Source organism: Calonectris borealis, chromosome 1 (assembly GCF_964195595.1).
Source record: "Calonectris borealis chromosome 1, bCalBor7.hap1.2, whole genome shotgun sequence".
Taxonomy (NCBI): Eukaryota; Metazoa; Chordata; class Aves; order Procellariiformes; family Procellariidae; genus Calonectris; species Calonectris borealis.
This window is the reverse complement of record NC_134312.1, coordinates 150850975-150876098: the sequence shown is the minus strand read 5'-3', so window position 1 is coordinate 150876098 and position 25124 is coordinate 150850975. Positions and strand designations below refer to the sequence as shown.

At 39.0% G+C, this 25124-nt stretch overlaps 1 protein-coding gene across 2 annotated transcripts in view; it reads left to right on the top strand.

Moving 5' to 3' along the window:
- The window catches only part of UXS1 (UDP-glucuronate decarboxylase 1), a 65317-nt gene extending 42213 nt beyond the window's left edge, over positions 1 to 23104 (top strand). For both annotated transcript variants that reach the window (XM_075136235.1, XM_075136243.1), the window contains 7 exons: positions 254 to 375; positions 10425 to 10544; positions 14827 to 14870; positions 16114 to 16174; positions 17582 to 17639; positions 20125 to 20228; positions 22273 to 23104. In XM_075136235.1, the coding sequence (XP_074992336.1) occupies positions 254 to 375; positions 10425 to 10544; positions 14827 to 14870; positions 16114 to 16174; positions 17582 to 17639; positions 20125 to 20228; positions 22273 to 22404 (641 nt within the window). In that variant the 3' untranslated portion in view covers positions 22405 to 23104. The remainder of the gene's footprint in view (positions 1 to 253; positions 376 to 10424; positions 10545 to 14826; positions 14871 to 16113; positions 16175 to 17581; positions 17640 to 20124; positions 20229 to 22272) is intronic.
- Positions 23105 to 25124: the final 2020 nt, after the last annotated feature.

Below are 25124 nucleotides of genomic sequence, written 5' to 3'. Positions count from 1 at the left end.
GAAAGCAGATGATGGCTGTTGTTTGCTTGTACTCAGTTATCTTACTGGAGACTCACATCTTCCGTAACTGTCATTTTCATGGTTCCAGTGAACACACTTTTAAGGAATGGTGTTGAAACTTAATATCTTTTAAATGCATAGTTCAGAGAGAAGCTATTAAACTGTATAACACCAGTGATCTACTGAAAGATTCATTATATATAGTCACCCTTTTCGATAGAAGATCATTTAAGGTGTTTTTTTTCCCCTGTAGATCCTGAAGTTCACCCTCAGAATGAGGATTACTGGGGCCACGTGAATCCAATAGGTCCAAGAGCCTGCTATGATGAAGGAAAGCGGGTTGCAGAGACCATGTGCTATGCATACATGAAGCAGGTATTAAACTTGTATCAGATTCAGTGGATTTTCTGTAATTATGAAGGCCAGATGTGTGGCAAAACTGGAATATGTGTATTTAGGGGTAGAGGGCAAAAGAGAATGTCTTGAGTAGGAACGTTCATACTGTAGCTGCAAAATCTGTTTTCTTTAAAGTAAAGAGAAGTGCTATTGCTCCCATCTGTTGTGTTTTTTCAGATGAGCAGTGTTCTTCAAGAAAATGTGCTTTAGTCTTCTTGATAGACATATTATGTCTTTCATTATTGTAAATAGTTTTTAGACAGATTAAACTGAGGTGACCTTACTAATTTGGGAGCCAGATAACAGTTGTTTTAAGTTGGTCCTGTGCTGAGAAGTGCTTTGCTGAATAGGGCCATTACTGATAAATGTGGAATGTTTAATGAGCATAATTGAAATCAGAATATACAGGTAAAAATTAGGAAGTTCTTTAACGAGTACTCGTATAGGAGGAGTGTATTTTAAATCACTTTAGAAATGTCTTAAAATTATGTAGGTATAAATACAGCCCTTAAGGAAAGACAGGAATACTCAGCTATGTCATGCACTTTTTCAGACAAATACAGTAACATGAGGATAAAAATGCAATTTAAAATATGTTTGTGAAATGATACAAGCCAGTTTCTGTGGGTTTTATAATCAACAAATAGCAACTCATCATTAACTAACCTAGTATCGACTCTTTACCTGTATGTGAATCTTGCCTTATTTAATTGCTGTTCAGCTAGTCTCTGGGAGACTATTTGATTAGAAAATGTGGCACACTAAAGAAAATCATATCACTGTTTCTTGGTGTTTGCAGGCTTAATATACAAAGGTATAAATCAATCAAATGTAGTATATTCTGTAGAATTTTAAGCCTTTAAATGATAAAATACTAAGGGCTTTTAAAAACCTTGAAAACAGAGTTAAACTTAAGTGGTAAGACTTTAGGGATGGTATTTTAGTACAGAGGTTGTAGTAATTTTCTCTTATCTCTTCTGCCAGACAGAGAAGGCAGAGGATCGTGTCTCCTTTGTTCTTTTTTAAATCATTTAAGGTACAATATGGGGGTACTGCTCTTGTTCAGGATGATGCCTTCTATACTTCACTGTAGAAAAATATGCCTTGGGGGTCTGGAAATCTGTTCACAGTTGAATATCGTAGTTTTTATGAGAAATTCTTGTGCTGTAGGGTATTGAATTTTTTGCAAGTTTGTGGTAAACACTGCAGTAGTCTTTTAGAAGGGCAAGACTGTAGGTCATTTGAAAATCATGGGCTGTATCTTAAAGCCACAGGATGAGTCATGATACTATCCCATAAATTTTACGCAGTATTTACGAAGGATAGTAAAGGTTTGTAAGGTAGAACTGCGATGCACACATACATTAAGTGAAAACTCATGATGCAAATGAGCTCTCTATCCTAGGGGCAGCTCTGTGAGATATTTCTTGTACTTTATTATGGGTTAGTGAAGTCTGCCCTAGCTTGTCCCACATTCAGGTATATTCTGAAACACTGTTGAGCTTTTTTGCCCCCAGAATTTAGATGATACACTGTTATTAGTGGAGGAAACATTATCTTTTGCTAGTGGAAAAATCTGACTACTGCTAGCAAAGTAAGTATTGTGCTTTTAAGGGGATTTTCAGACAGGAGTGACCTAGCCCAAAACAATTGGATTTACAGGATTTCAGGCTAAAATGTTTCCAGAATCTTCTCAGCTTCAATAAAAAGAAGAAACAAGCAAGTTTATTTCTGCTTTTTTGGGTCATTTCTTCCGGAGTTTTCCATCATCATGCACATACTTAGGTACCTTATATATCTAATCACATTTCCAAAAAATATAAAAATGAACTTCTACATTATACTTCCAGACAGGTTGTTTGAATCAGAACAGGTCTTGAATCTAGTCAAAGAGTATGACTCTTTATTCACAGTTGTCAGAGTTTCTCAGTAGGCTGTTCTGACCAAGACCTTTTTGGTGTGCTTTTTCTGCTGGCAGCATTGTTTTGTTCACTTATTTTGACCCTATGAATTAAGCGTTTCTTGACTTTCTCTCCTGTTTACAAATGCTGTCTTTAAACAAGCCCAGCAGTACTTTCTTATCAAAGAGTCCAAGGGCAGTAGTAGCATTCAGTAATATAGAAGCATCTGCTTGAAAGGAGAGGCTGGAGAAACAGGGCTCACAAATTCAGAGCATGTACATGAGTTCATCTCATCCTGTGTGAGGCACCTGAGTGTGTGGTTTGAGAAGATATTTGCTATAGGCTTCCAGGAGCAGCTCTCCCTCCTTCAATATGTGTGGGAGCATAGGTCAGCTATGCTCCTTAGTGTGAGTGGAAGTACCTGCTTCTGGAACTTTTCTCAAGCCACGGGAAGCTTTAGTTCCTTGCCCTGTTCATCTGGGAACTAAATTGCATCCTCTGATTCAGAGTTCTTCAGAATTCCCTTCTCTTCATCTCTCATTGCTTGCTAGCACTCCCTCCTGGAAAGCCTTTTTCAGTTCACTCGCTTCCCTTAACAAGGTGCAAGGCATAGTTTTGAAACTCTCTTTATGATAACAGCTTGTCAATCTGTTTACTTTCTCCATTCTGTACTCTTCTCTTTGCCTATCCTTCCGAGTCCTTCCAGTGCTTTATGCTTTTGCATAAACTTCATATACAGGTGTGACTTGAGTTATCATAACTAAATATGAAGTATAACCACCTTTAAGTGGACAAGTGGTATGCTCTGCCTTATAGAATAGTCTTTAACCAGGACTGTGAAGACTCAAGGTACCAAAAAATCTTAATAGGTAACAGAAGAAGGGGAAGACATGCTAGAGGTGAAGTTTATTATATTAATATGGGAGAATAACACATGCAAACTGGTGTTGACATTTGTTAAATATAGAAGTGCATTGCAATTGCAACTCTGGGGTAATTTTCTGTTTTATAGAGTTGTACTTTCCCTGAACTTTAATTCACAAATTGTGGTGGTTTCAGTAATCATAAAAAGCCTTGATGTAAAATGTAGTGGTAATGAAAACTGTTGATTGAATTGCAGCTGAAAAGACATTGAATAGTGAATAACCAGGGTAGTTATTGAGTAATTAGATAGAAAACTAATAGTTATGTTGAATTAAAGTAGTTTGCTTTAATGTCTTTTGGGAGTGTAGCCTGTATTCTCTAGTTAGCGCTCGTTTCCTTGATATTCAATATAGATTATTTTTAAGCATGCAGCATTCTTTTTTGGTGTTATCACATGAAGTTTGTTAGCAGTTTGCTTAAGAAAAGATGCAGAATTGTTGGAAGAATGCGGAATTCTTTCTGTGGAAGAATGGAATTGAATTGTTTGTGGTTCTGACAGCATGGGGGAGAAGAGGAAGCATTGCATCTTCTCAGGGCAATAGTCAAAAACCCAGAGAACAGTCCTTTAATGACACAGATGGTGGTTACTGTTGGAGGAATACCAGGCCAAAGCTAAATTGTAGTGGTAAAAGACATCATGGATTCCTTCAGCTTTTTAGAAGCCATGCAGAGGAGTTTCACTTCCAGGAATAGTAGTGATGCCAAGGTTAGAGAAGGGAGTCTGTAAGGTGCTACAGGCAGTCAGCCACCTTGGGCAGTGCCTCTAATGTAGGTAAGAGTTGAGATGCTACAGCCCCTCTCACTGCTGACTGAAAGGGCATTGACACCCCTGAACTGCAGGTGTCAGCACCGCAGCTAGTGTCCCATCTGAGTTATTATATACAAAGTCAGTGAAATTCAGAAAGAAGAGAAAAAAATCATCCACAATTCCTTTCCTTTGCAAAGTCTGAGAGGTCACACGCTCACAGTTATATTAATATTCTCAATAAATGGGGCAGTTCCATTGAAAATTTCAAGTGCTGTTTGTTGTTAGTCGCTTTTATCTCCTTGATTAACTGGCTCCACTTTGAAAGAGGAATCAGTGCTGCTTTCAACCATTGGTTCACAAATAGGCTTTTATACTTTGGAAGAGAGAAACCACAGATAAAAACCCTTTCCCATAGTTCAGTAAAGTCCTGCAAACTGTAATAATATAGAGATTAAATAATGCTAAGCTTTTGAAACTGGTTTGTTCCAGTTACTGTCGTACAGCCCTTCTGATAGTCCTACCTTTTTGTAAAAGCTGCTGGTATGTATTCTCTGTACTATTGGATTAATGGATCTGCACATTTTCTAATGAGTTGTTAGAGCTGTCTGTAATAATTTTTTTGCTGTGTAGGAGCTCTGCACGTGAACCGAACATTGTGGTTTGTCCTGTACAAATGTAGAAGTGGAAGTCTGTTGTTAACGTTCAGTTGGAGGAAGTGAGGTGAAAAGGGGAGAAGGAGAATGCTGCAGTATCTGAGGCAGTATTATAAAAATGCAACCTTTTGTTTCACTGGGTCATTAGTAATAGGAGCCCCTCTGTAAGTGGAGAGTTTCATTATTTAAGTATCTGTTTATAAATTTTATTATTTTATCTGAGTTGTTAGAACTTCCCAATACAAACATAGCGTGGATATAATAGGAGGCTTTTTCTGTCAGTGGAGCAACATTTTTTTCCAAATTATATGAAAATAAAGCAGGAAAAAACTGTCAGGTCTTCTGGCCCATATTCAGACACAATGGTTTTGCTAATGCTCTAGTATCTCTATTGTTTCTACATGCTCTGTGCAGTTAACAATTGCAAAATAACTTTGTACTGTAGACAAGGTTAGAATACTGTATTGCAATGATTATCAAAACCATGGACTAAACAAATACAGGCAGTTTCCTAAGAAAAGTCTGAATGTTTTCCATAGTCTCTGTGCTCTAGTGTTTTTTTTTTTTTTCTTTCCTTGGTGTGCTGTAAGAAATCCCATCTTCTGATTTCCCTCAGGTAATTGGAGAACTTAGTTCTTTGTTCTTGATATTGCTACACTGTTGTGCAAATTGAATTTTGAAGTCAGGAACGCTTCAAACTTTTTTTGGAGATTGATTCACTTCACTAAGTTTATCTGGTGTCTGAATAAGAATATACCCATAGCAGCATTCATCTCTTGATGCAAAGTATGTGGTGTTTCTGATCATAGAATCATTAAGGTTGGAAAAGACCTTTAAGGTCATCGAGTCCAACCATCAACCCAACACCACCATGCCCACTAAACCGTGTCCCTAAGCGCCTCATCTACACGTCTTTTAAATACCTCCAGGGATAGTGACTCAACCACTTCCCTGGGCAGCCTGTTCCAAGGCCTGACCACTCTTTCAGTAAAAAAATTTCTCCTAATGTCCAATCTAAACCTCCCTTGGCGCCACTTGAGGCCATTTCCTCTTGTCCTATCGCTGATGTTCTTTTCAATTTGGTACACCTCTTATTTTTGTAAGGTGCATCCTCCTCATACAGCCACCATTGCTCTAAAAGCACTGGTAAGGCATTTTCTTTCACCTGTAACTGTCATTGTTACACCAATTCATGAGTATAATTCTACAGAACTCTCCATTATGCAGATGATTAAAATTAAATTGTTTGGCATATATATTCTTGTTTGTTTGTGTGTATTCCTGACCCTTACTGGAAACTTACTGGAAGCTGTGATACAGTTCTCATTCACTGGGTATGATTGCACTGGTTATGTTATCTGCCGCCTCATGTTCAGAAGCCATGTTGTGCAGTAAAATACTGAAGTTAAAATCCCTGTCTGAAGGGGATATCCTAGTAATTCAGGCACTTGAATGATTGATTCAGGGTACACATCCCTTCCCAATGGCAACGTCTCCTGTCAAAGTGTTGGTGGAACAGGCCTGTGGCTGTTTGCATTGGCCATGTACAGTACGTACAAGAGGTATGCAAGCTGGGGCAAGTGCCAGAAATAGCACATACTTTTAGCAGGGAGGTATAAATAACGGTATGGAGAGACCTCGAAGAGAAGTTGTAGCTTCTGTAGTCTGGGAAGTGTTGAACTATAAGCATGGTAATATTTCAACCGTAAGATAAGAGTACTGGAGGTGTGCCTTGGTTGTGTTCAGGGACCTGCATGATGCTGAAAGTAGAGTCAGATCATTGTGATTTTCCTTCCTAGCTTGTTTAGGTACTTTACTGTTTATGAAATTCAGATCTCAGCGTATTTTTGCAAAACTGTTTTAAAAAGCTGTTAGTAACCCGGAATTAATCTCCTTTTGCTTATACTATAGGCAGTACATATATATAAAATACCTTGGACTGAGCCTCAGTGTGGAGTATGGTAGCTTAAACATGTCACAGATGGATCCTGGTGAACACTGTGCTAGTAATTCTGCTGTGATTACAATTCAGGGTTTTGGGAACAATTTTGAGACTTAGTTAATGATCTCTGAAACACATGGGAAAGAATATGAATCAGTAAGAAAGTGACTAATAAAGCAAGGGATGCAGGCAACAATCTTAGTAATTTTAGCTGAAACATTGATAAAGACTTGTATCAGGTCACAGTGATATCCATGCAACTGTCTGGGCTTTCGGTGGCAGATTTTTTTAATCCAGTTGTCTGCTGGAGAGCAGACAATTAATTGCAGCTTTCCCTTTCCTGATTTTGTATGCAGGGAGATCTAATTCATGCTTGCTGTTCAGATAGATCCACAGACTTTACAAAGAAGGAAGCACTGTTAATTAGTAAGAGAAGCTTGCCTAATATACTTATGAATTACAGCCACAGCATATATCCGAGCTGTTTCAGTGAAAAGAACCGCTTGACATTTGAGTTGTATTGATCTATTTTCTGAGACAGTCAATGCAAGGAGATATCATTTCTTACAAGACTTATAAAATTAAAATACGTCTTTTTAAATTAAGATGTTATCATAGCATCTTTGATAGCTTGATGCTTTCTGGAGCAGGAATCTCTAGAACTAAGTGGCAAAGACTCATGCTGAAGACCATGGAAAAGTTTGTTTTGCAGGGCAGACTGGAAAACTAATGTTACTTTTTGACTGACAGTTATAGAATAGTCTCAGTATTTATTCAGAGGAGGTATCTCTGTAAGCCATAACAATCTTGCATCTTTTCTGTCTTCCCTCTCCATTTGTACAGGCACGGTCTCTGTGAACGTGTCCATACTGCTAAATAATAGAGTGAGCTGAGGTGTTTTGATAGCCCACAATGCTGCATTTTATTAGCTTGCTCCCGGGCTCTTTTTTGTATTGCTCAAGGAACTTTCTCTCTGATTAATCTGTTATAGGAAGGCATAGTCTTAAATCGTGAGGACAGAAGCCAGTTGATCACATTAGATCTCAGCTTCAGGGATTAGTCTCAAGCTCTCTTTTGTTTAGCAGTATAAATGTGGACCAAAGAAGTTTTTCTCCTTTCTCTAGGATATAATAAAATACTGTACACGACTTACTGCCACAAATCTGGGGAAGTAAATGGCTTTGCTAGTGGGAATATGGTGAAGGTAGTCAGTCATAATTAACATGTTGTTGTTGATATTCAGAATAACAAGACATAGGTAAGAGCGTACCGTAAGTATTCGTAGTCAATTAAAACAAAAAGGAGTAGAGTTACTCAACATGCAAAAAGGATCACTTCAAAGGAGATGTTCATGAAATGGCAAAAGGAAACTTGGGACAATTTTTAAGTTAGTGGCTCCAAAATCTCAAGAAAGAGTTTCTTTTGAGAAGATAGATCCCAGTTTTACAGGCACAAATGAAAATTCAGCTGCATAGAAAATAGATTTTTCAAAGCAGTAGGCTGCAGAGAAAAGCTTTGCAAGATGACACTATAAATAAAAAGTTACTCATTTTACAAGATAACATTACAGTGGGGTGAGGGGAATAAATAGAAGGGAGAAGAAATACAGATTCACTGTGGCTATGAGTAAGTGCCTACAGAGAATGTGTTGTTTCTCTTTTCTAGTTCTCTTGCTAGTTTCCAGCCAGTACTGGAAAACAAGGCTGCTGCTGTAGCTTGTGCACTATGAGAGAGAATTTTTGGTCAGCATTGTTTAATGAGTTATTTTTACCTTGAGTTCTAGCTTCCAAGTGCCTTGTTTTCTGAACTTGTTACTAATGGCAATATCTGGAAAGCCCACATGAAATACAATTACTCCCTGAAGGAGTCAGTGTCCTTTTTAAGATAGAATGCTGGGCAAAATGAAAGAACGAGAAACTCTTATCAGAGTATATATTTCCAGATACAGTGAAGGCATTGGGAATGGCTCTGTAATATGCTGCTGGAAGTATATGTTTGATATGTTACACTGCCATGCTTTTTTAGCTAACAGGAAATAAAGCTTATGTTCCCAGCTGATGCATGTTGCATGGGAAGGGACTTCTGGTCTTTCCAGAGTGTCTCAGCAGGGCCAAGTGGATGTTGTGAGGTTATTTTTTTGGCTCCATTGTGCCAAAATTGCAAGCTTGTTGTGTGACAAAGACCCAAGACTGTAGCTTTTCCTATGGCACAACAGTTACCTCCCTGGTTACTGTTAGTTTACAGTTTAGTTGCAAATATAAACAACATTTGATCATGGTGACTGAAATGTTACCTGCAGTTAAACAGAACTGGATGTTGTTTGGTCTTCTCCATACTAGGGAGTGTTGGCTTTCCTTATACTACTTGGTATTTCCCATTTCTCAACACCAAGTAATAGCTGAAGTGTTAAATGTGCCTTTTGCCTCTCTCACTCTCCCACCTGTAAAAAGCTAATGCTATTGCTTTCATAAAACTTCTTTGGGGATTCATTTGTGTATGAATCACCTGGAGATCCAAGACAGAAGATCAGATTTTCCTGCAAATTTCTCTTATACATGAAGCTACATTTATTTCCAAGAAAAATGTGTTTCCAGGTCTCTTCTGAATGAAGTGTGTGTGAGCTGCAGCCTTCAGCTACAGATGTACCAACAAGACACTTCTTCCATACACGCTCTTGTCTTCCAAGAAAATGGCAAGCATTGGTCTAAGCCTTAGTAAAAGGCATTGAAAATACAAGATGTTCTGTGTGTCCTCTGAAGAAATAACCGAATGTTTGCAACTCCAGAACATTGTGCTTGTGACTTCGGTTGATTCAGTTGAATCAGCGGCACAAAGTTTGCTTCAGACAAAAAGTGTTTCCTGTGACTGATACAAGGATGGCTTTTTCTGGAACGGTGGAGGACCAGGGAGTATGAGGAGGATGGAGAGGCCTGGGCTGAAGTTGACACCTTCCTCCCTGCCTCGTGGCTTTCACTCTCACGTGGTAGCATCTATCTGTTACAGCATACCACACTGCTCTGAACTCATCAGGAGCCAAGTGCATGCTTCAGCTCACAAAGACCAAACATCCTTCTTGTAGGTTTTATCATGAACTGTGCCTTGTCCAAATGAGTAAGTGTCAATAAACAGAAAATACCTAGGGAGAGATTACTTCAGTCTGCAGTCTCCCAGTGTTAAAATGTTTTGTCCAGTCAGTTTCCAATTTCATCTGTTTGTTGCACTTTGCTTTGAAGATTTGCAAAATATCCTCCAGAAAGGACTTCAGGGAATGATACAAATGTTTCTTGGAAAAAAACTAAGCCAATGAAGAGAGCTGGATTGCAATGCATGCATTTACACAGCCTATTAAGTAGGAGAGAGCTAAGAAACATTGTGGCTGTGATTACAAAGCCACTTACTTTATAGTGTTGGTAAAGATACCCATCTGAAGTATTCGACTTTTCTCATCTTTGGAAACACTACCTTAGTACTATATCTGGTGACTGTGAGAATTCACTTATGTGCAAAAAAAAGTAGATAAGTCACAGGTGAAATAAGTTGTTGGAAGGGTACTATTGAAAAATCTTAAAGTTCTTGTTGGAAGAAAATGCATGTGCTGAAATCGTCAGCTATATTAGCACTGATTTAGAATTTGGATTACAAATACTGAGAACTAGTATACATTACCTTGCTGTATGCACTACAGTTTCCAGTAGCGTTGGTGACAGATTAGAAGTGTTTCATGGTGAGAAAACAATGCTTGTTAAAGCTGGAAGATGGATTCTTAAGAAAGCTTTTGGACAGGGGAGAGTTAATTTGCACTTTTAGGAAGAAAGACACTCTTACTAAGGCAGTAACAATTCTTTTTTCTTTGCCTACAGGAAGGAGTTGAAGTGAGGGTTGCCAGAATATTCAATACTTTTGGTCCTCGAATGCATATGAATGATGGTAGAGTTGTCAGTAATTTTATCCTACAAGCCCTCCAGGGAGAACCACTAACAGTAAGTAATGACCTCTCAGTGATGTGAAGAGTTGTTCATCTTTATATCCTGTCCTCATGTGCTGTGAAAGAGGCTGGATTTTAGAAAACACTGGGGTTTCCCTCCCTCTAAAAATCTAATCTTTCAGTATATCAAGCTCAAGTGTATAGAATTATGTATCCAAAGATGTGCTCTGTTGATGGTATGGTGTTCCTTTCCCAGAGAGAAATAAGACTACCAGTTGCAATCTGAGAAAGTGTTCTAGTCATTCTGAACTTGAATCTCTGTCTGTCACGACTCTTCTATGGGGACATGGCATTTTGTTACTTCCTCCTGCTGAGGAACTTTCTCTTGAACCCTTTTTGGAAGTTAGGCATCTAAATCTCTTTTTGCAAGCTTGGAGATGAGCCTAAATTTTCCATGTATAATGTAATGTTAAAGGCCTTCAGGCTACATCACATATTAGTAAGTAAAGCCAGCCAGGACTAGTTTCTGTTACTATTGACAAAATGGTGTGGCATGGCTCACATCTATTCAGCTAAATTTTCCTGCTGAAGCAAGTTGCCATATCCAGACAGTTTGCTGTGAATGGTCCTTGGCTCTTGATAATGCTTAAGCAATGTCACGACATTGTCTGGGAGAGCAAGAGCTGGCACAGGCCAATGCTCTGCCAAAGATGCTGCTGGTAATGTAGCAGTACAGACAGTGTCTGACCTATGCCCTGATCCTGTTTCGATTACTGTTATAAAATAATGAGGATATGTAAAATAAATGAGGAGACATCCTGAAACATGGAGAAGTAGTTTGGAATCTGAGATCAGTTGTAAGCTCATGGAAACATTTACAGTTCATTTGACATATAAGAAAAACTTCATATAAATATTTGTTAATATTGCCTAGATTAGAAGAGTGAAGTGCCAGGAAATGACTCAGCGACTTCTGCTAAATAACTAAAAATGTTGCTAAGTACCTCCACAGGGCAGCTATCTTGAGACTGAGACAGCATTCCTTCTAATGGAGACTGTAAAATCCAGAGTTCAGCCAGGAATTCCTCTAGGAAGGAGCAGACAATCCGAGGAGAAAAGAATGAAAGTTTTGTGGCAACTCCCCCTATCGTGATTCTTGTAGAGCAAAACCTGAAACTGGACAGAGCATTGAAGAGTCTAGACCAGGGATTAAGTCATGCCCAGGCAAGGTGAAGCTTGGTGTCCTGTCATAGATCTCCCCTAACTTTAATCTTTTTCAAATAATATGCCAAAATACGGCTACCCCCTGCAAAACTTGGGTAGTAAACGCTACCCTACTGACAGGGTGAAATCTAGAACTCTTTATAAAAAATAAAGTTAAAAAAGCTCAAATTGTGTATATTCTGCAAAGCAACGCACATCACCTGACTTAAGTACACTGATAATTTTTGAAAGATTGGTCTTCTCTGGAGGTCAGCATTTGCTTACTTGCTTGCTGTTTATTAGTGATTGTTAACTTAGGCAATTTGTTATTATTTTTAATGTCATAAGTGATGCATCTTGGCTACTCTGTTGTTCCTAACCATTGCTAAATTTCTGGTTTAGACTTGTGGTTATTTCAGAGTAACAAGCCTGTAGTAACTTGAATGCTGTTTTCACTGCATCTCCTAAAGATTTGCTTTTTCCCCAGAGATTTACTTTTTTTCTACAAAGCACTATCAGTGCTCAGAGTATGGTAGCAATCGTGTGTGGCTGACTGTGACTTAATGGCTAGTGTTTGCTAGGACATATGATGTTTAATGTGTCATAAGTCAGCATTAAGACTGCAGATGTCAGGGCTTAGTCTTGAGTAGCTGACAAAACCAGTGAGCCCAGCTTGCCTAGTCTCTACTGATAGGAGTCTCTTCAGCTAATTGCACAACCACATGGGTTCAGTACTTTTTTTCCTTTCAAAACATCAAGGAAAAAAAAGCACTCAAATTCCTGCAGAAAGAGTTTGATTTTCTTACCCAGGCGTCTCCCCAGAGCTGCAGGTTGAGGTTGGTTCTGTTTGTTGCCAGACACTAAGCAAGTAGAAGCAGACAAGAAGATGGAGCTTCTTGCTTTGACACTTTTGGTCCTTGTAGGACTTGCTTGTTTCCAAATATGAGTGTAACCATATACTGATTTGTCAGTATTATAAGTTCCCAGGATGGCATCCTGGGGCATAAAGTCTGAGCCTCTAAATGCTGTTTAGAAAGCTTATCTAGCCTACAGAGGGTCAGAAGGTACTTCCATTTTTCGAGTTTGTTCCCCAGTGCATGTAGTGAACTATTGCCATATTTGGCCTCTGAAACTTTTTTTTTCATTCATGCTTAGTTTCTCAAGTTTCATTGAAAGTAGTCCTGTAATCTATAACAAGTAGAGAGTGAGAACACTAACTGGAAGTTTTGTGAAGCCTTACTAAATATGAAGCAGTTATCTTGTTTTAAAACATAGAATCCATGGGATATTTTAGAGCATCAGTAAGAGAAGTCTGGAGTCAGTGCTGTTCTGTGGAAGGGAATATTGAAAGCTTTTTTTGTTATTATTTTTGTAATTGCCGTGCTGTCTCAACTTTATCAAGAATGTAATAGAGGATGAAATAGAACATTTTGCCCAACATCACTGTTCTGTAGGGAGTAACTGTATGACATTGGAAATTACTGAATATGAGAGAAGAACTAAGGGGAGAGTTGTTTAGCTGACCAGGTCAAATAAAATGAATTATCAGCAATAAGCAGTAGTTGAGACAAAAAAAGGTTTCATCCTTGTATCATCACAGAATTTGGCTGACAGGAATACCAAGTGTTGACCTTTTTAGAAACCAAATTTATTCAATCTCTTGGTTCAAAGGAATTGTTCAAATGGAGTAAATAGTCTCTGAGAAAACAATCTCTTTAATTTGAAAAAATTATAGCCTATGCAAACATGACCATTGTTGCTTTGCGTTATTGTAAAGGAAGGGTTTATTAAGAGAAATCAGGAATTATTAAGAGAAAATGGGAGGAGGAAACTACATTGTATTTTCCAGCCACCACCTGCACATAGGAAAGGTAGCCACACGGATGACTTTGCAGAAATCATGCACAAATGACTTAGTTCTGTAAAACTTATCCCACAAGCTAAAAGAAAACAAGCAGGAAGCTCTGTATACGTCCATAAAATCTGCTTCCTGTTTGCTTTGGGAGTCCATCAGGCTGTCAGTGTGCTCTCCTGGTGCATTCCTCTCAGAATCAGTTATTGGGTAAACCCCTGATCTTACCCAGTGCCTGCTGAAATGTGAACTGTCTTGGTTCTGAATCGGCCTCAAAGAGCAGCAGGCTTACCAAGTGACAGACGATGGCATGTATACCAATTGTATTGTCTTTCCTGTCCCCTAGGAAAACAAACATGCTTTCTAGTCTGTCCTTCCAAAAAGCTTTTCTGTTGTAGCAGGTTGATGGTAAGTTGTGTGCATCCCCAGTTACACTTAAGTGTTTTCACCACTTCAGTATGCCTACTAATTGCTTTCAGAATTTAAGTATTCATGTTCTAGGGACTTTAGTACTGCACACAATTAAACTGTGAAAAAAATAATGTTATCTGATACCATTACGTACACTTTAAGTATACTTTAATATCTGTTTGAACTTAAGCAACTTGCTTGCTCCAAAGTCCCAGCGCATAACCTGAGAAAACTTTTTATTTTTTCCCCTCTAAGATTTTGATACAAATCTGTACAGGTGACTTTGGGAGTTGTCTCCTCCGGAAACTATTCTACTTCCCATTTCCCCAGATAGTAATACTTAGAGCCACTTTTTTTTTTTTTGTCCTGATTGCTTTAAACACTTACAGTGCTATTTTTCTTGACAATTTTTTTAGAGACCACTAACATTTGGTGGTCTCTTTGAAGTCGGCTGTTGTTAATAAGCGAATAAAAATTGATTGTCATAACCACATCTTAGTAGTCCGAGGTTTGCTTTAAATATTTGGTGCTCTTTTCTGGCTGAGTGCATACTGCAGCCTCTTTCAGTGTTCCAGGAGAGGACAAAGCATCACTCCGTCCTACATCCCTGAGAATGTTTTCTACATGCAGAGTTCTGGTTAACAAAATGCCTAAGGATATGTTTACTGGAGACACGTCCAAGAGGAAGAAGACCTTCAAAGAACTGATACTTTGCCAGAGGCTCTGCAAGCTCATCTTTTTCCATTCCTGTAACATTGAGCTTGTGTCTCAGGTGTATCTCCTTGGGATACTAGATTGGTGAGGAAAAGATAATTGAGCTAGAGAGGGCTTTTATATTTATGTAACTTTTCTAATTTTCATCTGGTTTTAGGTCTATGGACCTGGAACTCAGACGAGAGCTTTCCAGTATGTCAGGTAAGCCTCTTTGTACTGTCTGATATTGATTTCACTTGATGGTTCTTTGAGCTTGGCCGACTTTGTACGCATGTGCATTTTAGTCAAAAAAAATATGTTCATTCTTAGGCCAGCTTTACTTTCAGAAGGGAGACACTGAAGTCTTTAAAAGTACCAAGAAACAAAACGTTAGTTGGTTTAGAACTTTGAATTGAACTATTAATGTGTTCTTCCCTTCAAGGGACAGCAGGTAACGCGTAGATAAGTGTTTAATGCTGAGCAGTTTGTCAGTCCTTGCATTTCAATGCAACACTGCCACCGTGTGTCTTTGGGGTTGTTGTGGTCAGCGTGTGTGCTGTAGATGCCGTAGTACATCTGGGGGAAGGAACCGGTTGAGGGGGTATTGCTGTAGCTAATATTTGCAGTGTAAGCAAGGCCAGAATGTACTTTCACTACAAAAAAGTGAATCTGTTCCTCAGAATCTTTTGTTCTGTCGTGCTAGCTGAACTTCCGTGCCAGGCTTCTGGGTTGTTTAAATCATTCTCCTCTGCTTGGAAATGTTCTTTCCCTCTGCTGAAAGTAATAACAGTGCTGATAGACACTACGGAAACCCCATCAGTTCAAAGTAGCCACTCCTTTCCTGATTATAAATCATAATGAAAGGGATCTGGATTTGTATGTCTGGGGGCAAGCTGCTAAGTTTGTTGCTGATAACCCAAAATAACTTTGGGTTATTTTGCTGGGGAGAGGTAACACCAAAATACTGTTTTTTAACAAACTTGGTTTAAGAATTTCTGAAAGCGAGAAGACAATTAAAACAACAAACTGCAAAGCAGGTGGTGGTGCCATGTGCTTCTGTATTACAACTGATTCTATTCTGTTTGAAATGTGTTGGTAATGGGCCTCTAAATATTCTTGGGTACTGGGAATATTGTTCTTTAGAGGAAATATTGTTTTTTAGTAACTTGATATTTTTTTATATTCTTTCATATGTTCAGATGAACTATAGCCAATGTATCCGAAGATAACCACCCTTTCAAACTAACCCCCAGTTCAGTATATCTTACAATCGGGACTGTGGAACAAACAGCTGAGAAAACATGCACTCATTCAAGTATACACTGTAAATCTGATTTCAGCATTCCTCGCTCAGCTGCCTGATCTGCTTTACTGGAGCTCTGAGGAGGCAGCTCTCTTTTTAGACAATTAGATATTATTTATAGGGAAGTGGAAATTGCCTCAATCTGTTCTTCCCTTTTTATAGTGATCTTGTGAATGGGTTGGTGGCGTTGATGAACAGCAATGTCAGCAGTCCTGTCAACTTGGTGAGTATGAGAGCTCCACTCTACTGTGTTAACTGTGCCGTGGCCAACATCACCTCTGTTTTCCTCCTTGTCACTGATGCTGATTTCTGGAAGAAATAAATGGAGCAAAAAAGCTCTTTCCATTATGAATAATGTAATCTTCCATGTATTCTCTTTATAAATAAGAAGATTAAGCCCCTATGTTGAGATCTTACAGTTCCAAGAACAGGATAAATTTGCTAGAGTTTTTAATTTGTTTTAGCAAAAAGATTTATGTAATTAGAATATGAAAAAAACTGAACAAAATATGGGGGGGGGAGGACATGCAAAATACACCAAGGAAATGATTGAAGACTGGTTTTAATGAAGAAAAGCACTGAAGGATTAATAATAATTAGAAATAATTAGAAATCTAGAAATACTAGCCTTGATTAGAGGAAAATGGGATAGCATTTGGTTGTCTAATTTTCTAGTATTGATTAAGGCTGCTTAGAACTTAACTTTTCTAATAGGATTTTTGTTCTGTCCCATTTGTTGTACCTTATTCTCAGCAGTGGATATAAGAATAGAAAAAGGATGCATGTGCCAGGTCATTTCTGTGTATGCCAACTTCTGCCAGATCAGGTATTCAACTCTGCAGGGCAGTTGTTCAATAGATTTTCCTTTTTTACTGTAGCCATAAATTCAGTTCTGTATTTCTATCCAAATGGTGATATTTTTAAACCTCATCACATGTTTTGTCTGCAGAAAATCTGTATGTACCTAAATGTTCAGCTTTAGATAAGGAAAGCTAGGGATGGAGGGAATTGAGTGTGATGAAGGTGAGCTAATGCTAACAGGAAGCTTTCAGCATTTTGTTCTGAAATGTTGATCAGGAGTTCATGTGCAAGTTGGTAAAAAAATTAGAGTTAAGAAAAGGAATATTGTATAGGAAAGCAAGTAGCCTTTATGCACATTGATATGTAAGATGTAGTAAATGCAGAAGCAATTGTTTGCAGCTAAATTGGTTGATTTTTGTAGTTCTGGATGAACTGAGAATTTAGCATACTACTTCATTATATCGTCTGTCCTCAACTCAGCGAAGTCCTTGAATCCAGATTTCAAACTGATGATGTGTTTTTGTGGGCTGCTGAGTGGTCTATGCCTTTACTGTGATTGAGGTGCATTTGCCCATTCTTTACAGACTGATTTTTTTGGGCACCCCCCTACAATACATTGAATTACCAAGGCAAATGTAATGGAGGACAACTTTTCTGATAAGTATGGAGCTTGTCAAAGTTAAATTTTTTTCATCAAAGTAGGAGTAAGGCGTAATATTTAGCCTCTTCAGAGTTTAACATGACCCTGTTAGAAACATCTCATGTCAGAAAGCTAACATGTCTTAAGGTGTTTAATTGCTATTGTAATGAATATCCCTTTTATTTCTAGGGAAACCCAGAAGAGCACACTATCCTAGAATTTGCCCAGTTAATTAAAAAACTTGTTGGTGAGTATGATAAGTAATTCTTAGTAAAGCTATGAAGTACTTATTGTTGTTAGATTATTATTACTTGATTAGTGTGTGTAATATATGGATAATTTAATTGGTCTTTGGATTTCTTAATAACTTTATCAAAGGCATTTAATTGTATCCTAATCATCTAATTAAATATTAATAAGATAATCCAAATCCCTTCAATTGTATGTAAAATATTGCATGAACAGTAGAATTAATACATTCTTTCTGTGTATCTGTGCAATCTATGCCAATTATTTTGTATACTGTTTATGCATTTTTTTTTTAGCATTGTTTTGGCACAAAGACAATACATAAATGACATGTAAAACATACGAATGAATATGTCTTGCATAACATCTTAGCTGAAATATGGATACTTCAGCAAGGTGGATCTTCACAATTATGCAGGCTGCGCTCCCTCAACTACCATTAAAAACCTCATGCTGTGGTGATAGTCTTTTCTGTACTTTTTACTGATCTACCAGTGACTCTTGCAAGGGCTGTCAGCACCTCCCTTGTATGTGGGACTGGGAAGATAACACTGTGGCTTTCTCTTCATTCTTGCTTTGATACCTGTAGCAAATCAGAGCTCTCAAGAATGGAAGGAAAGTGCTGTGCTTCATCTTCTAGTGCAGCTTCCTAATGAGGTGAAACATACTGATGCCATTAGCCAAGGGTTTTTAGTCTGTAGATTCCAGCATTGCTTCGGAGGGATCTGAAAAAGACAAGTTCAAACAGGCAGTACAGAAGCTGATGCATGTGATGTTTCTAATAGAGGACTACACCCTCTGGAAAACATCTATGAATCCACAGATCAGGGAAGGAAATTGAAAATCACAGCAACAAACCCATCAGGCACATAGAATAATTGTTACCTCTATTTGTCTGTCTGTTCACAAACAACTGGATCTGTTTCAGTCTGCCCAGAGAGGCGGTTTAGTTCTACATCCATAAAATCCCACAGTAACATGGCATGTAAACTATTTGCTAGATTTGGTTAGCAAAATTGTCCTGTTTCTGTGTATTGTCATGAGGAAGGGCAAGTACTATGTTGGCTATTTAAATCAGACTGGAGAGTATGGGCAAAGAGGAAGTGAAGTCCTTTTACAATGCAAAAGTGCTAACAGAATCACAGAATGGTTGAGGTTTGCAGGCACCTCTGGAGGTCATCTGGTCCAACCCTCCTGCTCAAGCAGGGCCACCTACAGCTGGCAGTGGCCCAGGACCACATCCAGACAGCTTTTGAGTATCTCCAGGGGTGGAGACTCCACAGCCTCACGGGGCAACCTGTGTCAGTGCTGGGCCACCCTCACAGTAAAATAGCGTTCCTGATATTCAGAGGGAACCTCCCATGTTTCAGTTTGTGCTCATTGCCTCTGGTCCTGTCAATGGACACTACTGAAAAGAACCTGGCTCCCTCTTCTTTACTCCCCCCATCAGGTATTTATACACATGGAAAAAATCCCCCTGAGCTTTCTCTTTTCCAGGTCCCAGCTCTCTCAGCCTGTCTTCACAGGAGAGCTGCTCCAGTCCCTTCATCATCTTAGTAGCTGTTCACTGTAGTCCTCTCCAGTATGTCCATGTCTCTTTTGTACTGGGGAGCCCAGAACTAGACCCAGCACTCCAGATATATCTCACCAGTGCTGAGTAGAGGGGGGAGATCATCTCCCTCGGCCTGCTGACAGCACTCCTCCTACTGCAGCCCAGGATACCGTTTGCCTTCTTTGCCGTAAGGGCACATGGCTGGCTCATGTTCAACTTGGTGTCCACCAGGACCCCCAAACTTTCCTGCCAAACTGCTTTCCAGGTGGTCAGCCCCCAGCACGTACTGGTGCCTTGTGGTTGTTCTTCCCCAGGTGCAGGACTTTGCACTTCTCCTTGTTGAACTTCATGAGGTTCCTGTCAGCCCTTTTCTCCAGCCTGTCAAGGTCCCTCTGAATGGCAGCACAGCCCTCTGGTATATCAGCAACTCAGTATTGACCCAGTATTGCCCTCTGGGGCACAGCACTAGTTACCGTCCTCCAACCAGACTTCATGTCACTGATCACCACCCTCTGGGCTTGGCCACACAGTTTTCAATCCACCTCACTGTCTGCTCATCCAGCCCTCAATAAGGATGTTATAGGAGACAGTGTCAAAAGCCTCACTTAAGTCAAGGTAGATGATATCTACTACTCTGCCCTTGGCTACAGTCATCTCATCATAGAAGGTTTTTAGACTGGTCAAGCATAACTTCCCTTTTGTGAATCCATGCTGAAAGCTTTGTGAAATGCTTTGTGAATCCATGTTGCTGTGGGACAGCGGGTTCACCCAGCTGTACCACGCAGTGTAACTGTGTCTGTGGAAAGCATTTCAGTGGTAGAATTATGAAGCAGAAAGTGGCAGAAAGACTTGACACTCCAATAGGTAGGAAAGATGTAAATGCAAAGCATAGTGAATTGCGGATGATAATGCACAGTCTCTTGTTTAATAGGCAGTGGGAGTGAAATCCAGTTTCTCTCAGAAGCACAGGATGACCCTCAGAAACGAAAACCTGACATCAGGAAAGCCAAGTTATTGCTTGGCTGGGAACCTGTGGTACGTACAGCTCTATTACTGTTGTCGTGTGCAAAAACACAGGGAGGCAGAGGGAGTTGGGGGAGGACCACATGATAACGATACATTTCAGTTATCAGAATATCTGTTTAACACAATCTCCAGGACAGTTGTTTAAAAGGCTCTCTCTCACATGTTGCCCTAGAATTGCTGGATAAGACTGTATGGCCTGTGCCATGCAGAAGAGCATATTAGCATTAGCATTTATAATAGACTTAAGTAGAAAAAAACATTTTTAGGATAGGCATTTTAACATTATCACATGCATATTATGAAGTATCTACCTTTCTGTAAGCCCGATGAATCCTTTGAAATACGTGGTACATAGTTATGGGAGCTTATGAGTTTGCTGTTGCTGCAGTCCTCATTCCTGTTTTGCTGTGGTAACATGCATTATGGAAAGAAAAAATTGCTCTTATTTTATTAAAATATTTAGAAAATCTTTGCAGTAAGACTATTTTAAGATGATCTGTAACATCATTGTAACCAAAAAGTTTGTTTGGATTAATAGGGAGAAATATGAGCACCAGAAAAGTGTTCTGGTTTTTAGAGTTTGTTTAAAGGGAAATATGTGAAACTCAGGCAAAACAGAAGCTAGCCAGAGAGAGATGACACATTTTGATTTTTTTTTTTTTATTCTAGTGGACTGAAGTAAACCAGAACAAAAAGCCCTTATTTTGGACTAAGGGTATCATATGTAGAGATGTTCAGAGCTTGTTCTATGTGTTGATAAGCTCGAAATGTGCTCAGGGTTAGTCTAACATCTCACCACCCACAGTAATGTCTGTCCACCTCTAAAGCTTAGTTACCAGCTATCTGAGGTGATGTCAAGATTGTGGTTGTTCTGCACAGCTAATATGCAAGAAATGCAAAATGCCCATGGTTGCTGTTTTTTCTTTTCTCAACCTTCTTGATCAAGTTAACTGTGCAATATAACGAGGCATAGCTGATGATAAGAACTGGTTGGTTTGGGGAGGTAAGGTCTACTAAATCCCGAGAAAGGGTGTGACTTTCTTAGCTAGCTCCCCATTCTAGCTAGCACAGTGGTTTGTAGGCTTTTTTAGATATGCAGACAAAAATCTTTCCAGGAAACATGTAAACCTATCTCGTAAATGTAAACCTATTAATAGAAAAAGGTAGCTCCAAACCCTTCTGAAAGGATTTACAGAGGCACCAGATACTAATAGACTATGTCTAAAAGCACAAGGACGATGGCAAGTGTTACAATCACAAAAGATTTAAAACAGTTAACTTTTATACTTTGGACCTTCTGTGTTTGGCACAGTCAGTACCAAAACTTACTCTGAAGTAGCAGTACAGTGTTGGTACATCAAGACAAGTAGTTTTTGTGCTGCTATTTTATCCTCCTGTATTGATGGTGGTATCAGCAAGCATGTCAGAGGATATGGCTCCTGAGAAAAGTGGGTAGTATTTCTGTTGTTCCTGTCTACAAATCATAGTGTTTACAGGCATAGAATATGAAGAATTACAATTATTTGTATAGGATTTAAGAATATCAAATGAGATACTGGGTGATAATTCGTATCCCTTTTTCTGTATATTAGTGGAGCACTGAAGAAATAAAAAATAAAAAAAAAACCACCACCTTTATACCTTTCTGTGGTATACACCATTCCGTGAGATTCTGCGAAAGAGGATCTTTAACAATTAAAAACAGAAGGGGCTTAAATTTCTGTGTGCTTATCTCTTTAAATGTATTATGAATTGAAAGTAGAATTATGTAAGTCTGTTTTGACACCAAACAGACCAATCATAGCCATCTGATGAGATTTAAATTTGTTGGGTTTTTTGACTTACTACATCAGAAGATATATTTGATGTTTAAAAGCTAACATGCATTAGTAGTGCAGAGGTGTAACCAGTATGTGGTGCTGTTAATACTTACATTGGCTAAGAATGAGACTTCCTAGCAGTCTTTTGATAGCTGTATTAAAAAAGATACCATTGTTAAAAGAGCTGATGTGAACTTAGAGTGATACGATTCTCTCCTCACTTTTGGGAACAGGTCCCATTGGAAGAAGGTTTGAATAAAGCAATTCATTACTTCCGTAAAGAACTTGAGTATCAAGCGAACAATCAGTATATTCCCAAACCAAAACCCGCAAGGATGAAAAAAGGAAGAACAAGACATAACTGAAGACTATTAGTTGGACAGGAAGTTCCCTGCTTGACATTTGACGGATGTAATCTTTTTTTCTTCTTGTTTTTTTTGAGAGAGACTTTGAAACAGGTATCATGAAGAACAAACTGGAATTTCATTCTGAAGCTTGCTTTAAAGAAGTGGATGTGCCTAAAAATAACAAACAAATATTCCCCTTGCCCTGCAAATCTTGCCTTGCACTTTTTAAATCTGTCTTTTTATGTAAAATAGAGTAGAAGCATCTTTTAGTATCTTCAAGTTTTATATCTTGCTGTGAGATCATTTTGTTGTGACTGTCCTTGACAGTTTTATTTACTGGTTTCTTTGTGAAGCTGATGATAAACACAAACAGGATGGAAAATGCCAATTTATTTATAAAATGGGTACTATAAAATATGAGATGTTCTACTATGCATAAGAAAAAAGCTAGTGGTATTGTCAGGTGAGAGACACTGACATCTAAGTATAGAGGAGTTTAAAAGAATTCTGTATGAGAGCTTTATGTATTCTTTAAAGGAGAGATTTTTTCAAAGGTTTAGTTTTAGTTGTACACTTGAATTTGAGATATTTTCATTGATTACCGTGGATAAGGATATTTTGAATCACTACTGTGTTGTGCGTACTCTGGGAATAAAGTTAATGTATTATTGGTTACAGTGGTTGAATATGCTATTTTAATAAAATATTGAAACTTCTATTTACTAGTTTCAGAGTTTCACTGTGGGCACTTCTCTGGCATTACACATCTGTGCATTTATTGTATATTAATTAGAAAGTAACAGTCCGTAAATAATTGGCTCGAAGTTAATAACATCAGTCTTTCATTGCTTGTCTCTTAACAGATATATAGGAAGGGCTGCAGGATGTCTGTTGAAATAGATTGGACAAAAACTTCATGATTTATTCCAGTTCAGGTAGTTGATAGTGGTGCAGGAGTATGAGATTTTCTTTAAACTGTAAAGTCTAACTTCAGCCTCCCTAATGGAGAAAATGTTTCTATTTTAAGCAGTTATTGATTTGCCAGTAAATGCTTTCAACTTTGATAACTATGGCTGTCATCTTAACCAAAAAAGAAAAAAAAACCCACAACAAACAAAAAATCTAATTCCCCTTGTTTTGAATAGTTCCCCTTTATTTTTAATACCTAAGACTGGATACCTAGGAGGGGAGATTGGCAGAGAGTTTTTAAAAGGTATTTTGGCTTAGTGCCACTCAAAATTGAAAATCCTAAATCTCATCAAGCAAAGCGACTTGATTTTATCTCATTAAAGCTTGATGTTTTCTTAGCTTCCGAGTATCTTTAGGTTGATAGTCAAAGTGGCAGTTACCTGTAGCAATGGCTTGACGCCGGGACCCGGGGAGGACTCTGGGAGCGGCGTGCTATTTAGGCCACCCACCAGAGCCTGCCGGTGCTTGCAAGGCTTGGAGTCTCATCCAGTCTGTCTGGTAAAGTTCCCTAGGACTCCAGCAATGATGGGGCTGCTGTGTTCGTTTGTGCGCCTTGCCTGGACTGGATCTGCAGTGATCCTTTTAAGACAAAACGGTTTCTTCCCTGCTCACATGCGCAGGTTTTCTTCCGGTGGAAATCTGCCACGCAGCTACGATGGGGAGCCAGGGAGCATTTTCCTGTCTGGACTCAGAAGTAGAATTTAGGTATTACACATTGCCTCCATCTTTTCACAGCTGAGCAGCTTGAGGTCTGCTTTTTGTTTGAAGCCTTTTTCTAGGTACTTGATCTGGGCATTTATTCCGTATTAAATTGCCTGAAAAGTACACCGTGGTGTGCGTGCTCCAAATGTGCCTGTAACGTATCATTACTGATACACTCACAAAGCACAGCCTCTCCCTATACTCAAAACCACAGCTGGATGTCTGTGAAAGTAGTGCCCACTTCTTTAATAGTTCTGTGGTGAGAACTGCTAATCGGCTCCCAGCATGGTGTTTTTAACCCTTAAGCTCTAGGTTATATTTGGGGGAAGGTGCTCTTTCTCCTTATATTTTACTGCTTATGCAAATTGTGCCACTGGATACCAAAGCATCTGTGAAAAGGTGGTGCACAAGGGTGCAACCCTAGTCCAGAATTTAGAGCAGCCGTTGGGAATAAATGAGAGCTGTGGGTACCAGCTGTTACTTCCAGGACTGTTTTTCATTTAATCCAGTAAGTTCAGTGCAAAATACGTAAATTGTACTGGAACAAGCATGCTTCTGGAGACTAGCACAAAACGTGCATTTTTCAAAAAAAAAATTCCTCAGGAAGTCTGAAAGTTTGGATACTACAGATAGTAATTTAAAAGCTTTGTAGGTTACTTCACAGCCTGAGCTCCATCATAAAAGGAGCAAATCGGAAAGAGGGCAAATGGCTGGTACCGATACAACCCATCTGTGAGTATGTGGCATGCCTCCCACTGGGCCCGAGGGACAGACTATTGATTTGCTACTTTCTTTGTACTGTTTCTAGCTTTTGTTTCAGAGGTTCCTGGTTCAGTTCCCGTATTCTTTCTAAATAGTGTCTTCCAGAAACAGCAGCCGAGGCAGCTGTTGCCCTTTGTGTTTGAAGACGGTGACTGGCCACCTCGCTGATTCGAAAGGCGCGAATCGTAGGTGTTTGTTAAAACAGAGTCTGCTGGTGCTTAAGACTGAAAGCCTGAGGTAATTCCAAGTTTGGTTTGGGCTGAACTGAGTCTTCAAGAAGGCAGATGAGGGTTTGCACGTTGGTG